This window comes from Sus scrofa, chromosome 2 (genome assembly GCF_054392235.1).
Source record: "Sus scrofa isolate SSC_HxYL_T2T_F1_AM1 chromosome 2, Sscrofa_HxYL_maternal_Yorkshire_Landrace_v2.0, whole genome shotgun sequence".
In the NCBI taxonomy this organism is placed as follows: Eukaryota; Metazoa; Chordata; class Mammalia; order Artiodactyla; family Suidae; genus Sus; species Sus scrofa.
The window spans coordinates 67,442,898-67,465,136 of record NC_139384.1 but is presented as its reverse complement, the minus strand read 5'-3'; the positions used below and the strand labels follow the sequence as shown (position 1 = coordinate 67,465,136).

General features: G+C 50.0%; 1 protein-coding gene across 26 annotated transcripts in view; it reads right to left on the bottom strand.

Annotated features, from left to right (window-relative positions):
* The window catches only part of PBX4 (PBX homeobox 4), a 60,223-nt gene that overhangs the window by 1,647 nt on the left and 36,337 nt on the right, over nt 1-22,239 (bottom strand). For 2 of the 26 annotated variants that reach the window (XR_014837379.1, XM_085012240.1), the window contains exons 3-7: nt 7,130-7,383; nt 6,515-6,852; nt 6,279-6,414; nt 3,426-3,582; nt 2,978-3,084 (exon numbers count right to left, since the gene is read on the bottom strand). Coding sequence is in view for 12 of the 26 variants with exons in the window: in XM_085012240.1 (XP_084868366.1) it covers nt 2,978-3,084; nt 3,426-3,582; nt 6,279-6,414; nt 6,515-6,852; nt 7,130-7,383 (992 nt within the window). In the remaining 14 variants the exon portion in view is untranslated. Of the gene's footprint in view, nt 1-2,977; nt 3,118-3,425; nt 3,583-6,278; nt 6,415-6,514; nt 6,853-7,129; nt 7,384-22,239 lie in introns of all 26 variants that reach the window. The other 24 variants (XR_014837386.1, XM_085012249.1, XR_014837387.1 and 21 more) reach the window with 17 other exon arrangements.

The window sequence follows — 22,239 nt, the reverse complement described above, 5'->3', positions numbered from 1 at the left end:
CCGCACTCATGGCATATGGAGGGTCCCAGACCAAGGGTCTAACTGAAGCTGCAGCCGCCAGCCTATGCCACGGCCACAGCAACTCCGGATCCAAGCTGCATCTGCAACCTACCCCACAGCTCCCGGCAATGCTGGATCCTTAACCCACTGAGTGAGGCCAGGGATCGAGCCCGCATTCTCATGGGTACTAGTCAGGTTCGTTAACCACTGAGCCACAACAGGAACTCCACCTTCCTCATTCTTGAACTTTATAGGCTGAACCCTGCTACCTGTACCCTTTACCCCATCTGACCCCACCAGGCCCAAGGCCTTGCTCCTTGCAACCCTATCTCCATGCCCGGACTCAGCTATTACCTCCCACATGGCCCAAGGAGCTGCCACAGTGCCTGCATCAAGAGGACAGTGTGGGGCAAAGGAATCAACAGACCCTTCCAGGGCTGCCTCATCATGTGACACAGGGACACTGAGAGGACAGCAATGCTCTGCGCGACCTTAGTTAAGAGCAGCTGGGATGAGGACACTTGCCTCAGGAGGACACACTCTGCCCTTGGATGGACACCCACAGGCCTGTGTTCCCAGGACACTAGTGAAGGGAGGGGTCCACTCACAGGCCTGGGAGGTGACAGGCTGGTGCCCAGTGTGGGACTGGGAGCCAAAGGGCAGCTCAAGGAGATGGCTCCCAGCTAGGGTGGCATGGCCCTGAGACCTGTTCTCTGGAAGAGCATCTGGGCCTGCCCAGGGCAGAGGACCCAGAACAGGGTGGTGTCCACACCACAACCCCGACTTTCCTGCTTCATGTGAGGTTGACAGGATCCTGCTTCATGGTCCACAGAACCCTCACCCCGATTCTCTCTCACATCCTCACGCCTACTGTGCTTGAGGCACTGAGCCCTGGGCAAGCGCAGAGCAGGGCAAACCTGACCACCTGGTGGTATGAGAGTGACTTGCCCCGCCCAGATTCTCAATATGGGTGGTGGGGTTGCCATGGTGATGGGATATGTACTGCTTGGCACCAGGAGGCATCCATTCCCTGCACCCTTAGGAAGGGCTGGGGGTGAATTGGTGGGGCATTAACTCTGGTACTGCTGGGAATTTGCGTGTGAAGGCAAGAGATGGATTGTGTAAGGCCCTGCCCACTGCTACACATGGCCCTGTCACACCTGTGCCTGTGCAACCTCTTCAGGACAACCTTGCTCATAGGGTCAGGCCCCTGAGACTGTCAGTGGGAGGCTGGGAGGCCCCAGGGAGGGTGAGAGGGATGGGGCCCCCTGATCCTGGCTGGCCTGGCATGTTGCCCCACATGCTGAGAAAGTCCCCAAGGGCACATCTTGAAACAGCTGAGATCCCTGGCTCATCTTCTTCCCAGTCACCAAAATGCATCTTCGCTCTGGCCCAGCTGGGCACCAAGCCGAAGGGGAGGCCAGGATGATGAACGAGGCCATGGCATGAAGGTGGCAGAGGGTCTGAGCCCAGTGGATCTGCACCTTCAGACAGTCAGGGCCTCATCTGCCCGCTCCCCACTCTCTCTGGATGGTAGAGCCGTCCTCGAGGAGGGAGGGCTCCTTCCCAACAGGCAAAGCTCTCAGCCACTGCCTCAGGTGATCAAATCCTGTGAGGGGTGAAGGCCTGGGTCCTTGTTGGGCAGGTCTCACAGAGTTGTGCTCTTTTTTTTTGGTTTCTTTCTTGTAACCTTTTATTTAAGTATCAACTACGAAGACAAATAATTGTTTCATATATGCATAATTCTAAAATAATTTTGGGGAGTTGCTGTTGTGGCTAGGTGGTAACGAATCCAACTATATCCATGAGGATGTGGGTTCGATCCCTGGCCTCATTCAGTGGGTTAAGGATCCTGCGTTGCTGTGGCTGTGGTGTAAATCTGGCAGCTGTAGTCTGATTCGACCCCTAGCCTGGGAACTTTCATATATCGCATGTGTGAACTTTCATATATCGCGCCCTTTAAGACAAAAATAATGATAATAATAATTTTGGTCAAATAAATGCAAATAGATTACACATACTTCCACTGTGCCTTTTTTTTTTTTTTTTTTTTTTTTTTTTGCTTTTTAGGGTCGCATCAGTGGCATATGGAGGTTCCCAGGCTAGGGGTCTAATCGGAGCTGTAGCCACACCGGCCTACGCCAGAGCCACAGCAACGGGATCCGAGCCGAGTCTGCGATCCACACCACAGCTCACGGCAATGCCGGATCCTTAACCCACTGAGCAAGGCCAGGGATTGAAACCACAACCTCATGGATACTAGTTGGATTCATTAACTACTGAGCCACAACAGGAACGCCCCAAAATTATTTTAGAATTATGCATATATGAAACAATTATTTGTCTTAGTAGTTGATACTTAAATAAAAGGTTACAAGAAAGAAACCAAAAAAAAAAAGAGCACAACTCGGTGAGGCTCTTAACTTTTAAATTGAATTTCCCTTGAATCTACTTCAAAAGTGTTCATATTTTTTCCCTTTTCTAATTTAGTCTTTTTCCTTTTCTAATTTAGTCTTTTTCCTTAAAGACTCCTTTTTGTCTCCAGTCTAATTGGGCCATCAAAGTCCTTAAATCCAGTTCCTCCTTCCTCTTCTCCTTCCTCCATCTAAAACCTTACTCTTGCTTTTTACATATGCAACTCTTGTTGTTTCTCCTTTTTCAAAACTCACAAACACAATTCTCTTTTTTGGGGGGCTGTGTCTGCAGCATGTGGCAGTTCCTGGACTAGGAATTGAGCTTGTACCACAGCTGTAACCAGAGAAGAGCTGTGCTCTTTGAAATGGCTCTGCCAGCCTGCATGGGTCCCCATGATGGACTGAATGCCTGATGGGCCCACCTGGCTGCCAGGACCTTTACAGGAGCCTAAGGAGACTGAGACGCAGCCAAGATGGCCAGTTCTGGGGACCTGCCACCGTCTCAGCTTTGTCACTCAGTCAGGGAGCCCACAGGTGTCCTTGGGGTTGTGCCTGAGGCTCACCTGGGATAGAAGGCTGCCTCCCTCAGGGGAGGGCTGGAGAGAGGTCAGCGTCTGCAGGGTGATCAGTGCATCCCCGGTGCTGGACAGTGGAAAGGGACCAGAGGAACCTGGAAGGGGTGGAGGGGTCAGGACAAGTGTTCCTGCCCCGGGAGTCACAGTGACTCCCAGGGAGGGGCTGAGAATGTGACTCAAATAGCTCCCTGCCCTTCCTACACCCCCTCCTCTGTGGGAGGGGAAACCAGCCTTTCGGTATTGAACTTTCTGTCCCCAGAGCACCAGCACTGTCTGCCGGGACTTTGGATCAGGAAAATCACCAGTGGGAATAGAAGCCTCACAGTGTAAATAGAGGAAAGAGGTGAATGCAGGGACCGGTCTGCTTCCTCAGAGACAGCTCGGTGGGCCCAGCCACAGGGGAGCAGCTGTCCCTGGGCCTGGTGGCCTCACTTACTGGAGCTGGGCATCGATGGGCAGCTGGCCTGGCCCCCCTGGCCCCTGACTTCTGTGGGGTCCCCTGCTGTTTTAGCTGTGTAAATGGTAGCCTCTTCTTGAAACTTCCTCATGTTCTTTTTATACCGGATTCTTTTGTTGCCAAACCAGTTGGAGACCTGTTGACACACAGAGACAGAAGTCACTGGGAAAGGTGACCTAACAATGAGACACAATGTGAACAGACTTCGGTTTCGCACTGCCCAGGGGTACATGGCTGAGTGCCAGTTCGTGGCCCTGGGGCTGAGAAGGTGGAGCTGATGCACCCAGGAGCCCAAGGAAAAGTTTGCAGGGGGTTATAGGAGAGGGAGGAGCTGTGCTGTTTGAGAACCAGGCGCTGCTAGAGCCTGGGGCGAGGAAGGAGCTGGAAGGCAAACGAACGTGTGTGTGACACGCTTGGAGAGATGTGTGTCTACTCACTGCAGGGGCCGGTGACCGACTGAATTCTGGATGGCTCCTTAGGGAATGCGAGAGCCCAGGGAGACACATATCATCAGTAAGCCTATTTCTGGGAAGTCAGGGTTTTTTAAATTTGTTTTTCTATTTTTGCCATTTAGGGCTGCACCAATGGCATATGAAGTTCCCAGACTAGGGGTCGAATCAGAGCTACAGCTGCCGGCCTACACCACTGCCACAGCAACGAGGGATCTACCACAGCTCAAGGCAACGCCGGATCCTAAACCCACGGATCAAAGACAGGAATCAAACCCAGCTCCCTATGGATACTAGTCAGGTTGTTTCCGCTGCACCACAACTGGAGCTCCTGGGAAGTCAGTTTAAGGCAAGAACTCAACCGAATCCTTATCAAAGGATAAAGGACCAGAGTTCCCATTGTGGCTCAGTGGGTTAAGAACCTGACATAGTGGAGTTCCCGTTGTGGCGCAGTGGTTAACGAATCCGACTAGGAACCATGAGGTTGCGGGTTCAGTCCCTGCCCTTGCTCAGTGGGTTAACGATCCGGCGTTGCCGTGAGCTGTGGTGTAGGTTGCAGATGCGGCTCGGATCCCGTGTTGCTGTGGCTCTGGCGTAGGCTGGCAGCTACAGCTCCAATTAGACCCCTAGCCTGGGAACCTCCATATGCCGCGGGAGCGGCCCAAGAAATGGCAAAAAAACCCCAAAAAACAACCTGACATAGTGTCTGTGAGGACTCGGGTTTGATCCTTGGCCTTGCTCAATGGGTTGAGGATTGGTGTTGCCACAAGCTGTGGTGTAGGTCACAGCCTTGGCTCTGATTTGAGCCCTGGCCTGGGAACTTCCATGTGTCTTGGGTGCGGCTATAAAAAGAAAAAGAAAAAAAAATCCGTTTCTTCCACGTCTCATAATCCTCTGAATGTCAACCACGAAAAGAGCCTTTCTTTGTGCTGCCTGCTTCTCAACTCTCCTGCCCTCCATATGAGGGCGACCTTCCCTCAACCAAGCCAGGTAAGCACTTGGTTTCCACTCTACCTCCGAGGGAGATGCCGACACACCTTTGTGGAACTAAGTTCACAGAAGAATGGCAGGGAGCAGTTTTCCATGTTGAATTCAACTGGCCTTTTAGAAGGACAAAGAGCAAACTGCCATGACGGTGAGGGAGGGTGGCTGTGGGAAGCTGGTCCTGAGCCAGGGTCCACCCACTCCATGGGACAGATCCCAGCAGGGCACCTCATACAGGAGTGGGATGGCCTCTCTGCCAGCCGTAGCTCAGAGCCACTGGCCACTCCTGGCCCAGTCCCTCTGTCCCCTTTGGCCCAGCTAGCTGCATCCACCAGGGTTTCTGCCTGTTGCCCCATCCACGGGCTCAGCTCTCCTGTCTTTTCTTCTTCTTCTTCTTTTTTTTTTTTTTTTTTTTTTTTTTTGCTTTTTAGGGCCACACCCGCGACATATGGAGCTTCCCAGGCTAGGGGTCTAATCGGAGCTATAGCTGCTGGCCTACACCACAGCCACAGCTATGCCAGATCCAAGCCACATCTGGGACCTGCACCACAGCTCACAGCAATGCCGGATCCTTAACCAACTGAGCAAGGTCAGGGATTGAACCTGTGTCCTTGTAGATACTAGTCTGATTTGTTTCTGCTCTACCACAAAGAGAACTCCTGTTCAAAGTTCTTTTTCTCCTAAGCTTATACCCCATTCCTCTTATACAACACAGCATAAACCTCTGGTACAAGAATGATATTAACACAACTTTATAAATCAACTAAGCTTCCATTAAAAACAATGATATTAAATTCTAAAGATGGAGTTCCCATTGTGGCTCAGTGGGTTAAGAACCCGACATAGTATCCATGAGGATGTGGGTTCGATCCCTGGCCTTGCTCAGTGAGTTAAAGATTTGGTGTTGCCATGAGCTGTGGTGTAGGTCGCAGACATGGCTCAGATCCTGTGTTGCTGTGGCTGTGGTGTAGGCCAGCAGCTACAGCTCAGATTAGACCCCTAGCCTGGGAACCTCCATATGCCTCGGGTGTGGCCCTCGAAAAGACAAACAAAACCAAACCACACACACACACACACACACACACACACACACACACACACACTCCTAACGACTGCAATTCCCTGAGTACCATGTGCTACACTCCGTGGTGTTGTCTCTGGGAGTTCGCATTTCATACCCATCATCTGGGAGTCTCCACACCTGGTGGGTGCATCTGCCTGCCTGAGGCCCATGTTTACAGCCCAGACCCGGGATCTGAGCCCAGACAGACCGACTCTGAGCCTGGACACCTTGCTCCTGCTCCACACACTTCATGAACTGCCCTGGGTATCCACCTCATGGGGCTCAACTTTCCTTTCCTTCCAGGTTCAGGGAGGCATGGCAGGAAAGGACTGTCACCTGGGAGACTGTGATGCCACCCTTCCTGGCCAGCTCCTCTTTGGCTTCTTCGCTGGGGTAAGGGTTGCTCAAATGGGAATAAAAATATTCATTCAGCACTTCCGTGGCTTGCTTGCTGAAATTCTGCCGCTTACGCCTGCAAAAACAGACAGCTTCAGCCGGTGTGCATGTATGGGGCCTCATCCCATCTCCAATTCCCTAGATGCTGTAACAGCAGCAGCCAGCACTTCAATCACCTTCCAAGAGGCTGTGTGAGGGCTACACCTGAAGCTGTAGCCAGGGCCCGGGGACAGGCTTGGATGCCCCCAGAACTTAAACCCAAGCTGACTTGGTTCCTCTTCCTAAGAGCTGACCCTCGGGTCACGGGTGGTGTAAGGCCTGACCTGGCATCGAGGAACCTCGAGCGCAGGGTCATCACGGCCTCGCAGGTGCTCTGCTTCAGCTGCATCTGGATGCTGTTGAACTTGCTGTGGATGACGCGGACCATGCGCTCGATCTCCCTGGGGGAGACAGGCCTTATCCTGCTCTGCTCCCGGAGAAGGTTGGTGACGTGTGTAGTAAACTCACGGCAGGCCTGGGGTGGGGACACACAGATGCCAGCTGGTGACTACCCAGCAGGCTGGCCTGGGGCTCCATGTGGGACCGGCCACCTGCCCCCCTCGGCTTCCACACAGGCTGGCTACTGAAAAGTGAAGGCAAAGGACTTCCAGTAAAATCAGCCACCTTTGCTGTGACACCAAGTGCGTGGAAGCCCTGGTCTGTGCCACCAAAGGAAGCCAGTTAGTGCTCCAGGTTTTGCTTTGACAAATGGGCATTCACATGATAGAAACTCTTCCAGGCAGAAAGATCACCTGTTCATATTTCTCTAGCTCAGAGTGGTAAATCTGTCGGATCTGCGACAGCTTGGCCCTGTAGTCAGAGTGCTCAAGGCCATTGTCATTTGGACAGCCACCTGGGGTTGCCGTGCTGGCCGCCGCCGCCGGTGCTCCTCTTCCTTGCCTCTCTGGCCTGGACACGCCCTCGGCCAGCAGCATGTTATCCAGTCTCAGGAGCTGAGCGTCGTCGTCGGGAGGACCCTCATCCTGAGTGCCACGCACGCGCATTACTGAGTAAAAAGAGAGGAGGCTGAATTAGCGACTATTGTTGGAGGGGAAACAACACAACATGTCGTATCTGAAATTCTCATGAGCTCCTGAGGGGAAAGAAAGACTTCATCTGGTAACAGACATGGAGTAACCCACTGATGCTGGACTGGGTGCCGTGCTCCGGAGCACAGTGGGGGTGGGGCAGGCAGAGCTCACCGCACAGGTGGGTGCACGTGGGGGCCCAGGCAGGGCAGGGGTGGGGTGGCACCAGGTTTTGGAAAGCCTGAAGCCCTGAACTACATTTCCAGATGGGAGAGGTATGTTCCAGAGGCTCACGCGAGCAAAGGCAGGGATACAGGGCAAGACAGTACTGATGTGTGTCAGAAACGGAGGCCCCCTAAAACCAAGTTTCCTTACCGAGTTGATGATTAATATCTCTTTCCAAAGCTTTATTCCCTTTCTTATCCCCTCAATCCTGTGCTAATTGAATGCTAATAACCAGTCACATGACTGAAAGTGCTGTGATGGGTGACATTGTTAATGTGCAAATATTGCTATTATAGATAACATTTAATGTGCAAGCTCAGGTTACCTCTCTAGGGAGAGATAAGCTCATAGACCCCCCCCCCCCCGCCCCAAGCCATGGACCACTTGGGCAGAGAAGAGTAACCAAAGACATTTTGATTCTTAAAATTATGATTAAAAAAACGTCAGGAGGAGTTCCCATCATGGCTCAGGGGAAACGAATCTGACTAGTATCCGTGAGGACACAGGTTTGATTCCTGGCCTCACTGAATGGGTTAAGGATCTGGGTTGCCGTGAGCTCTGGTGTAGGTTGAAAACGCAGCTCGGATCTGGTGTGGCTGTGGCTGTGGCTGTGGCTGTGGCAGAGGCCAGTGGATACAGCTCTGATTCAAGCCCTAGCCTGGGAACCTCGATATGTCTCAGGTCCGGCCCTTAAAAAAAAAGGCCAAAAAAAAAAAAAAAAAATGTCAGGAGTTCCTGTTGTAGCTCAGTGGTAATGAACCTGACTAAGATCCATGAAGGTGTGCATTCGACTCCTACCCTGGGAACTTCCCTATGCCATAGGTGTGGCTGTAAAAAGACAAAAAAGTCACACTGGGATTTCCCACTGTGGCATCAAGTTAATGATTCGCTTGTCTCTGTGGAGGCGCTGGCTGGATCCCCGGCCCAGTGCAGTGGGTTAAGGATCTGATGTTGCTGCAGCTGTGGTGTAGGTCAAAGCTCCGGCTCAGATTCAGTCCCTGGCCTGGGAACTTCCTTATGCCATGGGGGCAGAAAAAAAAGTCACAAGGTGATGATTAATTCCACATTTGTTTTTCCTCTTAAAAAAACCCCCTCACTCAGGGACCAAGGTGGAGTGAATCTGAGGTTTGACTCCCACTCCCTGGCTTGGATGCCTGCAATAAGTGCTGTATTTTCCCTCACCACAACCCAGTGTCGGTAGAGTGACTTTGATGTTTGTCAGTTGAGTGGACCTGAGTTTGGTTCGGTTAACATCTGTTGAATCTATTTGTCTCTGTTGTGTGTGTGTGTTGGGGGAGGATTGCTGCTATAAAGTCAGAGAGGAAAATTCTGATCCAGAGGTACCAGAAAAGATGAACTAACCCCTGAGAGATTTTTTTTGTTTTGTTTTTTTTTGTCTTTTTAGGGCTGTACCCATAGCATATGGAGGTTCCTAGGCTAGGGGTCCAATCGGAGCTACAGCTGCCAGCCTATGCCAGAGCTACAGTGCTAGATCAGAGCCACATCTGCGACCTACACCACAGCTCATGGCAACGCCAGATCCTCAACCCACTGAGCAAGGCCAGAGATTGGACCCGCAACCTCATGTTTCCTAGTCGGATTTGTTTCCGCTGCGCCACGACGGGAACTCCGAGAGATTTTTAAAAACATTTATTTATTTGTTTGTTTGTTTACTTTTTTTTTTTTTTTTTAAATGGCCGCACTTGTGGCATATGGATGTTCCCAGGCTAGGGGTCAAATTGGAGCTACAGCCGGAGCCTATGCCTCAGCCATGGCAACTCAGGATCTGAGCTGCATCTGTGACTTACACCGAAGCTTGAAGTAACGCTGGATCCTTAACCCACTGAGCAAGGCCAGGGATAGAACCGGAATCCTCATGATACTAGTCCAGTTCTTAACCCATGGAGCCACAGTGGGAACTAAGATTTTCTTTTCCCTTTTTTGGCTGCACCATAGCATATGGAGTTCCCAGGCCAGGGATCAGATGAACTGCAGTTTCTACCTACACTGCATCTTTGGCAGTGATGGATCCTTTAACCGACTGTGCTGGGTCGAGGATGGAACTTGCATCCTGGTACTGCCAACACACTGCCCATCCCAATGTTGCCCATCCCGTTCTCTCAGCGGGAACTACCCCCCTGAGAGATTTTAAGCAGAGAAACAAGACAGTTGGCTCTGCAACTGGAAAAAGCGGTTCCAGCTGGGCCAAGAGGGTGCTGTGTGGACAGGCAGGGGAGGCAGTGGGGAGAGCTGTCACCATCTAAGGGGATGCAGGTCAGCTATGGGATGGCCAGAGGGGGAGGCCCTAGATCCATGACCACCAGATGTGTTGCTGAGGGTGAAAGAAAGGAAGAGGTCTGGGCGACTCTCACATTCACCCTAGAAGGTGCCACTTTCTCCCAAGCACAGCAGGCAGGTGGGCAGGTGCAAAGATAGTATCGGTTTGGTCCCTGACCCAGTTAAGCACAGAAGTCCAGGTGGCTGGGAGGCAGCTGCTTCCTGGGAGCTGGGGCTGATCTGACCAGTTCAGCCCTGTTCGAGACAGGTATTCATGAATCATTAGCATGTGATGTGTGGGAAATCCATACGTATCCGTGTGTATCCATCTGTACCTGCACCTACACTTGTGAGAAGAAGGCTATGCCCCCTGAATGCTGAAAAACCAACTTTTTTAAAATTAATTTTTTTTTGTTTTTTGTCTTTTGTCCTTTTAGGGCCACTCCTGTGGCATATGGAGGTTCCCAAGCTAGGGGTCTAATTGGAGCTGTAGCCGCCAGCCTACACCACAGCCACAGCAACAGATCTGAGCCGCATCTGTGACCTACACCACAGCTCATGGCAATGCCGGATCCTTAACCCACTGAGTGAGGACAGGGATCGAATCGGCAACCTCATGGTTCCTAGTTGGATTCGTTTCCACTGAGCTACGACGGGAACTTAGAAAACCAACTTTTAAAGCACCAGCAAAAGAGGAGATGGAAAGAATTATCAAGCAGGTTGAGGGAAAAACCAGAAGTAGTCACAGAGGGGTGAAAGCAAGAGCTTTGTCATTAGGCGAACGTAGCTAACCTCTAATGCTGGGGGGTACGGTAGGGTAGAACCTGACCAGCAAGTTCCGGAGAAGTGTGAGAGGCAGGCAGTGCAGGGAAGATGCTGCTGCAGGGGTTACAGAGTGAGGCTTGGGTCTGAGGAGGGTGGACCTCAATGTTGGAGGAAACACCTGTGGCTACAGAGAAAAGAAGACTGGGGAGAGGTTCCTGAGGGGACAGGGATGGAGGCAGGGAACGGAGAAGGAGGTAATCATTTTTCTTTTTCTTTTTCTGGCTGCCCCATGGCATATGGAGATTTAAGGTGCAGTTTCAACCTATGCCCCAGCTACTGCAGAGCCTGATCTTTTAACCTAATGTGCTGGTCTGATCTCATTATGTCATAGCGGGAACTCTGAAGGAGTTAATCATATATACCATCTACCTAGTTCTGACATTCTGGAAAAAACAAAGTTTAAGGTGTTTCCCTGGGGAGTTCCCACGGTGGTGCTGTGGAAACGAATCTGACTAGGAACCATGAGGTTGCGGGTTTGATCCCTGGCCTTGCTCAGTGGGTTAAGGATCCAGCGTCGCCGTGAGCTGTGGCATAGGTCACAGATATGGCTTGGATCTGGTGTGGCTGTGGTGTAGGCTGGCAGCTGCAGCTCTGATTAGACCCCACCTGGGAATCTCCATATGCTGCAGGTGCGCCCCTACAAAGCACAAAAAAAAATTGAGTTTAATCCTATCATCTATTTACTCATTAATCACTTGCGCCTTTCTTGTTTCCTGTGTAACAGATGAAACCTTTTCTGTTAAAAACTCACTACTGAAGGAGCTCCCATTGTGGCTCAGTGGTTAAGGAACCCGATTAGCATTCATAAGGACGTGGGTTCGATTCCTGGCCTCGCTCAGCAGGTTAAGGATCTGGTGTTGCCGTGAGCTGTGGGGTAGGTCACAGCTGAAGCTTGATCCCACGTTGCTGTGGCTGTGGCGTAGGCCAGTGGCTACAGCTCCGATTCGACCCCCAGCCTGGGAACCTCCATATGCTGCCGCTGCGGCCCTAAAAAAGACAAAACAAACAAACAAACAAACAAAAACCCCTCACTACTGAAAACTGAAGGAGCTCACGAGATATCCTTGCAGGAATTTTCCTCAAATGCAGGGACCCTCAACTCACCCAAAGGAACCCTCGCCACTTACTTAGTCCCACTGGGTTGTAACGGAGCTCTTTCCAAAAGAACTAAAGGAAAGTGCATCTTGTATCAGTTGCCAGCCTTCCCAGCTCAGAGACTCAGCTCTCTAACGACCTTTCTCGGCTTTCAAGGCGGGCCAGATGTAACTGCTGGGCACCCCTGGACAGAGTTAACCTGGGCTGCCTGATCTGGTAAAGGCCCACATGAATCTAACCATTCCTAACCCAGAGTGGATAATGGAGGTCCTCTCTGCTCAGTCCTTCCATTTGCAAATTCTATTGATTCTACCTCCACGATCAACCCACCATCCATCCCCTCCCTTAATACTACTCTGGGAACTCTGCTGTGCTGACCCTGCTCCTGCCCTCTGTGACCTGCGAGGAAACTCCTCCCCTCAGATCCAGGGTGCACACCTGCAAGCTGACTACCTTCAAATCTCATCATGCCAGTCTTTTGTTCAAAGACTTCAACCAGTTCCTGCATCCACAGTTAAAGCCTAGAATCTGACACCTGGCATTCAGGGCCTTTCCTGACACCCTTCCAAATCCACCTTTGTGAACTTGCCCTCTGATGAGCCCCCTATAATCCCCTGTAGCACAGCAGATGCTCTGTGGTTGTCTCAGGCTTACTTAGCAGCTCCTCCCTGAGCACCCATGGTCCTAGCCAGGGCTCGGGAGTGGATCCACAAGGACACATAGGACCCCATACCTCACCAGAGGGCCTCTAGCATGGCCTGACTCCCGGGGGTGAGGAGGCCACCTCCACACCTCCCATTACAGCTTCCTTGTTACAATTAGGGGCAGAAGTGGTCCAGACTGGACATGCAGCTGAGTGAAGGGATGTGTGGGGGCATGTTCGTGCTAGTGTGCAATGTACATATATGTGTTCATGCCAGTGTGTGACTCTGGCCCGCTGAGGGTTGCGAGGTGGTCTTTCTTTTATTCTTTTTTTTTTTTTTGGTCTTTTTAGGGCCACACCCATGGCACATGGAGGTCCCCAGGCTAGGGATAGAATCAGAGCTGTAGCTGCTGGCCTACACCACAGCAACACCAGATCTGAGCTGCATCTGTGCCCTACACCAAAGCTCATGGCAATGCCGGATCCTTAACCCACTGAATGAGGCCAGGGATTAAACCTGCATCCTCATGGATACTAGTCAGATTCGTTTCCACTGAGCCACAATAGGAACGCTTCTTCATTCTTTAAATTATCCAACAGCAAACATCTTAGAACATGTCATAAGCCAAGTACCCAACCAGGGGCTAGATATTTTAAAAAATACACCAAAAAAACTGTGGACCTTAGTGTCCTCAAATGAAAGCTCTCAAATTATGAAGAGAATACCCATCCCTTTTCTCATATTTTTTTTACAGGTATGCATTGTTGGGGGCTTTTTGAGAGAGGCACTTTGAAATGCTGATTAACACTGAAAAAAGTGAATAGCCTTTGATCTTCAAATTCTTATTCTGATAATTTATCCCACTGTAGATGCTATATTTAGGGGACACACAGAACCATCCTATAACTGTGAAAAACCAAAACCACTCAGACGTCCATGAATCAGGAGACAGTAGGCTTGTCACACCCCAGGCCCTGTGGTGTTAACGGTGCACATGTCATGACAGGCATCCACACGCTACAAGCTTTGTGTCTTTTTTTTTTTTTTTTTTGTCTTTTTGCTATTTATTGGGCCGCTTCCGCGGCATATGGAGGTTCCCAGGCTAGGGGTTGAATCGGAGCTGTAGCCACCAGCCTACGCCAGAGCCACAGCAACGCGGGATCCGAGCCGCGTCTGCGACCTACACCACAGCTCACGGCAACGCTGGATCGTTAACCCACTGAGCAAGGGCAGGGACCAAACCCGCAACCTCATGGTTCCTAGTCGGATTCGTTAACCACTGCGCCACGACGGGAACTCCAAGCTTTGTGTCTTTAAAGTTGAACATTTTTGTGAATGCATGTGTATGAAGAGAAGCAAAACTTAAAAAAAGTTACCCTTGGGAGTTCCTGTCGTGGCTCAGTGGTTAACGAATCCGACTAGGAACCATGAGGTTGCGGGTTCGGTCCCTGCCCTTGCTCAGTGGGTTAACAATCCGGCGTTGCCGTGAGCTGTGGTGTAGGTTGCAGACACGGCTTGGATCCCGCGTTGCTGTGGCTCTGGCATAGGCCGGTGGTTACAGCTCCGATTGGACCCCTAGCCTGGGAACCTCCATATGCCACGAGAGCGGCCCAAGAAATGGCAAAAAGACCAAAAAAAAAAAAAAAAAAAGTTACCCTGTGCCTTGTCAACCACTGGTCCCGGCTGTAAACAAGGCCACACCAAGCATCTCTGCCCTCTGCCAGCAGCCCTTTGCCTGAAGCACCATGCATCTTTCTCCCAGCATACCCTTCCTCAGCCTAATTATGGGCATTAGACATGTGTTACCATCAATTACACAAGCTCATTTGCCATCCCAGTTGTGCTCAGCTCCCCCAGCGCCCTTGGCTGGAGGGCAGGAGGCTTCAAAGACCAGGAGCTCAGCTCAGGGACACGTTAGCTGGAGGGGCTCAGAAAAGGAGATGGGATGGAAAACAAAGGCCTTCCCTACCAAACCACCAAATTTCCTTCTGTTCCCAATATACTATGGGTATGAGAACTCCAGTAAACCAAACAATGAAGGAAAATACAATTATGAATATCAACATTTTTTTTTTTGGTCTTTTTAGAGCAGCATTTGCAGCATATGGAAGTTCTCAGGCTAGGAGCTGTAGCTGCTGGCCTACACCATAGCCACAGCAACGCAGGATCCTTAACCCACTGAGCAAGGCCAGGGATCGAATCTGCATCCTCATGGATATTAGTTGGGTTCATTTCCATTGCACCGCCATGAGAACTCCTCAATACATTTTTTTTAAAGAAACAAGGCACGACTATAGGATGAATTGTGTCCCCCCAAAATTCACATATGGAACCCCCCATGGATATGTGGAATAGGGCCTGTGAGGAGGTAATTACAGTCAACTGTAATTACCATAGCACTCAAGCTAAACCATAGCACTGTGGCCTTCTAAGAAGACGAAGAGAGGGAGTTCCCACTGTGGCACAGTGGGTTGAGGATCCCATTGCAGTGGCTTGTGTCCCTGTGGAGTCTAGGGTTTGATCCCTTGCCTGGAGCATTGGGTTAAAGGGTCTGGTGTTGCTGCAGTGGTGGTGTTAGTCAAAGTTGCAGTTTGGATTCAGTCTCTGGCCCAGGAATGTCCATATGCCTTGTGAGCAGCCAAACAAAAGAGAGAGAAAAAAGAGTTAAAGATGGCTCCCCCAATCCCCCCCATCCCCCACCCCTCACCCCTGACCTTTTTTTTTTTTTTTCTTTTGTGGCTTATGGAAGTTCCCAGGCTAGGGGTTGAATGGAGCCACAGGTCTATGTCACAGCCATGGCAACACTGGATCCACATCTGCAACCTATATTGCAGCTGCAGATTGGGGAAACCCCAGATCCTTAACCCACTGATCAAGGCCAGGGATTGAACCCATATCCTCATGGACACTATGTAGGGTTCTTAACCTGCTGAGCCACAATGAGAACTCCCCATCCCTCTTTTGAGGACATAGAAAGAAGGCATCATCTGCAAGCCAGGAAGAGAGCCCTTACTTACTAGGAATTGAATCAGCCCCAGACAACAGAACCACTGAGCAGCTTAAAACTTTATTTACTGACACTGTGGTCTGAGAATCCTGCTCCACGGTATGTGTGTCACAAAGTCTAAGATGTGTATGAGGAGGAATGTATGTGCATGTAGGTCCACTGCCTTCAGGTTTCCCCTTCCTTGGAGTCCCTTCTGGATCCTTCCGCTTCTCCTGACAGCTTTTCTTCTGTGGGTGCAGTACAAAGGATGCGATTTTAGCTTGGTTGGTTCAGTCCTAATCTAGATCAGAACTCCTTGAGAGGTGGTGTCTGGTTTTCCTTCTGTCTTTTTTTTTTTTTTTTTTTTTTTGCCTTTTGTCTTTTTAGGGCTGCACCTATGACATATGGAGGTTCCCAGGCTAGGGGTTGGAATCGGAGCTGTAGCCACTGGCCTACGCCATAGCCACAGCATCTACGGATCCGAGCCACGTCTGCGACCTACACCACAGTTCACGGCAACACTGGATCCTTAACCAACTTAGCAAGGCCAGGGATCTAACCTGCGTCCCAGGGGTTGCTATTCGGGTTCCTTAACCACTGAGCCACGACGGGAACTCCTGCCTTCTGTCTTTGGAAAGACCAATACAGATATGAGAGGCTGCATGTAGAAACCTTTTCAGCAGCATGCCAGAGTTATTTTATTTCATTATCATTTGTCTTTTTAGGACCACACCCATGGCATATGGGAGTTCAATCAGAGTCCAGGCTGGGAGTTCAATCAGAATCCAGGCTAGGAGTCCAATCAGAGCTGTAGCTGCCAGCCTACACCACAGCCACAGCAACATGGGATCCTTAATCTGCTGAGCAAGGCCAGGGATCAAACCTGTGTCCTAGTTGGGTTGCTTACTGCTGAGCTATGACGGGAACCCTACCAGAGTAATTTTATGTCTTTTAAATGGAATGAGACTTGTGAGCTTATTCTTTTGTGTATCTCCTTTCCTTTTCCTAACTCATCTTGCTTGTATGTCACACTGGTACTGGGCAGTGGTGGGCCAAAACCCTACTGTGCCTGGGTCAATGCCAGGAGCTGTGGGTACATCCTAGAGCCTCCCCAGTCCTAGGTGCAAGCTCTGGGTGTGGAACAGGCCAGAAGTGACCCTCTCAGGGAGTAAACCTACTTCCTGTCGTACTTTTGTAGCATGTCTGCCTCCCCGTGCATCACTACTGTCATCAGTCTTGGGGCAGAGATGGCACTGCCACCTGGAAAGACTTTCCTTGTTCTGGAGATGGAGTGCTGAGGGAAAGTCCTGTGTGCAATAAAAAGGCTCACTGCAGGGAAGCCCCTCCAGGGGACGCTAAACAAAGAGGAGGGAGCCCGGGCTGGGTTTTAAAGGAATAGCAGGAGTTCCCATCGTGGCTCAGTGGTTAACGAATCTGACTAGGAACCATGAGGTTGTGGGTTCGATCCCTGGCCTTGCTCAGTGGGTTAAGGATATGGCGTTGCTGTGAGCTATGGTGTAGGTCACAGACGTTTGGATCCTGCGTTTCTGTGGCTGTAGCGTAGGTCAGTGGCTACAGCTCCGATTAGACCCCTAGCCTGGGAACCTCCATATACCATGGGAGCGGCCCAAGAAATGGTAAAAAAAAAAAAAAGACCAAAAAAAAAAAAAAAAAAAAAAGAAGAGCAATCCATTCCTGTGGGAAGATCCGTTTAGTGAGGATGAAAGACCACTTGAACCCCCCAAAGGAGAACACTGGCTGGATGGCATCACAAATGTGGCAGGAACCCAGGCTGTGAGCACTTCTTCCAGGGAAGGCAGATCACATTCCTGGCCCATGTGGGAACACCTTCGCCAAGGCAATAGCATGGGAACAAGGGTGGGGGGCTTCCAAGGAGTGGGGTGGGGTGGGGTAGGTGGCCATGGAGATGAGCCAGCAGAGGGGGTGCGGGGCAGGGTGAGGAAGCTGCACCGACAGGAGGGAGACCAGGGCCGTGGGATGCCCAGCAGGAGGCCCAGAGAACCGCACATTGAAGGTGCAGGGCCAGATCTGGAGTGGGAGGTGGTCCCACTCTCCTAGGAGAACCAAGTCTCCCGTCTCCTTCAGAATCTGATTCCGAGTAGTTCCCTGGCATCCGCTGCTCACTCCATCCACTCAGCTCCAAGCTGGCTCCCCCTCAGGCCTGGACACCACATTCCTACCTCAGAGACACTTTCTCAAAAAGGAAGTGGAGATGTCCCGTCAGTCAGGTCCTGGCTCAAACATCCCCCCAGAGATTGACCTGCCCACTGCCCACCCCTCCTCCACACATTCTGTCTGTATGGCTATGTGGAATGACCCTGCTCCCTAGGGACCATTGCTATCTTGTTCACTGCCATAGCTCTGGTGCCCAGAATGTGCCTGGCCTCACAGACTCATGCTCCAGAAACAGGAACTCCTCCCCAAGTTGGCCTCCAGGTGAGGTCAGTGCTGAGCAACGGCATTCTGACCAGAAGGCCACCCATGCTGTCGAGGGTCCTTTAAATTTTTGTTTCTTCTTAACTCTAAATGAAGACACCTTTGAAACACAGCCTGTTGGGTGTTGAGAACTGCCTGTATTTACCTTTGAGGCAATGTCCCATAGGTCAGTTCTTTAAGCAACATTCTAGATGAAGCCTTGTTTTAAGTCACTGGATTTTCTCAGTCCCATAAGACTTTACAAAGAATATTCCTTTAGCAAATACTCATCAGTTTCTGAAATCACAGCTGACATGCATGCTAGATATTCATCAGACTTAGGGAGTATTAACACTATGCAAATTCCCATCATTTCTAATTAACCCTAATGGAAATACATCACAACCTAAGTGCTGAAACCTCAACCAAATATGCAAATTAATTTTCATTTCAATATACTTTTGTGGATCCAGTGTTGTTATGGCTGTAGTATAGGCTGGCAGCTGCAATTCCAATTCAACCCCTAGCCTGGGAACTTTTTCTTTGGTCTTTTTTTAAGGCCACACCCGCAGCATGTGGAGGTTCCCAGGCTAGGGATCTAATTCGAGCTGTAGCTGCTGTCCTAAGCCGCAGTCACAGCAATGCCAGATCGGAGCCATGTCTGCAACCTACACTGCAGCTCACGGCAACACCAGATCCTTAACCCACTGAGCGAGTCCAGGAATCGAACCTGCATCCTTATGGATATTAGTCAGGCTCGTTAACCACTGAGCCACGAGGGGAACTCACCAGGAACTTCTTTAAAAAAAAAAAAACAAAAACACAGGAGTTCCTATCATAGCTCAGCAGAAATGAATCTGACTAGTATCCATGAGGACTCAGGTTTGATCCCTGGCCTTGCTCAGTGGGTTAAGGATCTGGCGTTGCTGTGGCTGTGGTGTAGGCCAGTGGCTACAGCTCCGATTTGACCCCTAGCTTGGGAACCTCCATATGCCATGGGTGTGGCCCTTAAGAGAAAAAAAAAATACACACACACACACACACATATAGATATATATATATATATGCATTTGTTAATTAAAGCCCTGTGATTCTGTCATAAACTACTGCCTAAACTGCTGAGGTACAGTAAAAATAACATGCAGTTTGTTTACGTTTGTTTTCCTGTGGCAAGAGAGCAAGAGGAAAAGACAGCAAAATGCTGTAATATAAAATGCAGCCAGGTGAAACAACCAGAAAATTAATTCACGCTCTCCTGAGGCTTTAAGAACATTTAAGAGCAACAGCTAAAGAAAATAGCATTTGTGGACAGTTTCCATCCACATTAAACAATTTTATATCTCATCCAAAGAAACGCTCCAAATTTTTTTTTTTTTTTTCCTTTTTTAGGGCCGCACCTGCAGCATATGGAAGTTCCCAGGCTAGGGGTCGAATCGGAGCTACAGCTCCCAGCCTACGCCACAGCTACAGCCACACCCACAGCAACTCGGGATCTGAGCCGTGGTTGTAACCTATACCACAGCTTACCGCAACACCGGATCCTTACCCACTGAGCAAGGCCAGGAATGAAACCCAAGTCCTCATGGATACTAGGCAGGTTTATTACTGCTGAGCCACAATGGGAACTCTGAGCCCTCCAATTTTTTTTTTTTTTTTTTGTCTTTTGTTGTTGTTGTTGCTATTTCTTGGGCCGCTCCCACAGCATATGGAGGTTCCCAGGCTAGGGGTTGAATCGGAGCCGTAGCCACTGGCCTACGCCAGAGCCACAGCAACGCGGGATCCGAGCCGCGTCTGCAACCTACACCACAGCTCACGGCAACGCCGGATCGTTAACCCACTGAGCAAGGGCAGGGACCGAACCCGCAACCTCATGGTTCCTAGTCGGATTCGTTAACCACTGCGCCACGACGGGAACTCCCTGAGCGCTCCAATTTTAACTGAACAATACCCAGAAGCTTTCGAAGTTGGGCTACCGTCACCACCTTTATTTTGCTGAGTCCTGCACAGGGAGGTAACCAGTCCAGCAACACGCACACCATGTCCTGCCCATTCCTAGGCTGGGAATCACATTTTTATTTTTTATTATTTTTAAAAATTTTTTTTCGGTCTTTTTGCCTTTTCTAGGGTCGCTCCCGCAGCATATGAAGGTTCCCAGGCTAGGGGTCTAATTGGAGCTGTAGCTGCTGGCCTCCGCCAGAGCTGCAGCAAAGCAGGATCCAAGCCCCATCTGCAACCTACACCACAGCTCACAGCAACGCCAGATCCTTAACCCACTGAGCAAGGCCATGGATCGAACCCGCAACCTCTTGGTTCCTAGTTGGATTCGTTAACCACTGAGCCATGATGGGAACTCCCGGGAATCAGATTTTTAGACTGGCCAATGCCCTAACTCCCCTTAGAGGAATTATCTCAGGGACTGATATTAAATAGGTTCTAGATGACAGTAAAAAAGCAGCATTTTCTGTTAAGAAAGATTAATCCCTTCCAAGCCATCACCAAGTTTACTGATACTTACTGTTTGCCAAGCCTGTGCTTTCCCCGGCATTCCAGGGAGGGAGTAAGAAAACAAACCAGAAGCAAACACAGAAGATAATCTCAGTGAATGGTTAAGATCTAAGAAGAAACCTGAATAGGGAAAATTGCTACATGGAAGGGCTGTGTACCAAGGCCTTAAGCCCTGGGATCACTCTCCTGAAATCCTCCAATCCCTGAGAATTTTTTTTGTCTTTTTTTTTAGGGCCACACCCGTGGCATATGGAGGTTCCCAGGCTAGAGGTCAAATTGCAGCTGTAGCCGTTGGCCTCTTCCACAGCCACAGCAATGCCATATCTGAGCCCCATCCTCGACCTACACCACAGATCATGGCAACACTGGATCCTCATGGATACTAGTGAGATTGGATTCTGATGAGCCACGAAGGGCCATCCCCCCGAGTGGATTTTATCACAGCTTTATTGAGATAGAATTCACATAACATACGATTTACCAACTTACGCTGAATAATTCAGTGGTTTTTAGTACTTTCACTAAGTTGTGCAATCCCCAATTGACTTTTTCATCACCCAAAAAAGAGACACCATGTCCGTTAGCAGTCACTCTCTATCCCCACACCCCAGCCTCTGGCAATAGTTAATCTCTCTCTACCTCTTTTGGACATTTCTCATAAATGGAACCACACACCATTGTGGACTTTTTTGTCTGGATTCTTTCATTCAGGATAAGGTGTCTTCTGTTTGTTTGGGCTGAACCACGGCATATGGAAGTTCCCATATGGGGTCGAATCAGAGCTGCAGCTGCTGGCCTACACCACAGACACAGCAACGTGGGATCTGAGCTGCATTTGGAACCTACACTACAGCTCAATGCAACGCTGGTTCCTTTAACCCACTGAGTGAGGCCAGGGATCGAACCTGCAACCTCATGGATACTAATTGGCTTCTTAACCCAATGAGCTACAACAGGAACTCCTAAAATGTTTTCTTTTCCTTCCTTCCTTCCTTCCTTCCTTCTTTCTTTCCTTCTTTCTTCGTCTTTTTAGGGCCACACCTGCAGCATATGAAGGTTCCCAGGCTAGGGGCTGAATCGGAGGTGTAGTTGCCGGCCTACATCACAGCCACAGCAACTCGGGATCTGAGCTGAGTCTGTAACCTACACCACAGCACATGGCAACGCCAGATCCCCAACCCACAGAGCAAGGCCATTGATCAAAACTTCGTCCTCATGGATGCTAGTATAGTTGATTTATGATGACTCAGGTGCACAGCAAAGTGATTCAGTTTATTTATATATGGATTTCTTTTTTTTTTTTTGTCTTTTGTCTTTTTGTTGTTGTTGTTGTTATTTCTTGGGCCGCTCCCGCGGCATATGGAGGTTCCCAGGCTAGGGGTTGAATCGGAGCTGTAGCCACCGGCCTACACCAGAGCCACAGCAACGCGGGATCCGAACCGCGTCTGCAACCTACACCACAGCTCATGGCAACGCCGGATCGTTAACCCACTGAGCAAGGGCAGGGACCGAACCCGCAACCTCATGGTTCCTAGTCGGATTCGTTAACCACTGTGCCACGACGGGAACTCCCAGTTTATTTATATATGTATACATAAATTCTTTTTCAGATTTGTCTCCATTATAGATTATTACTAGATATTGAATATAATTCCCTGTGCTATGCCATAGGTTCTTGTTAGTATAAAGTGGTTTTTTTTTTTTTTTTTCTTTTTTTTACTTTTTAGGGCCACACCTGTGGCACATGGAAGTTCCCAGGCTAGGGGTCGAATTGAAGCTGCAACTGCTGGCCTATGCCACAGCCACAGCAATGTAGGATCCTAGCTGTGTCTGCTACAGCA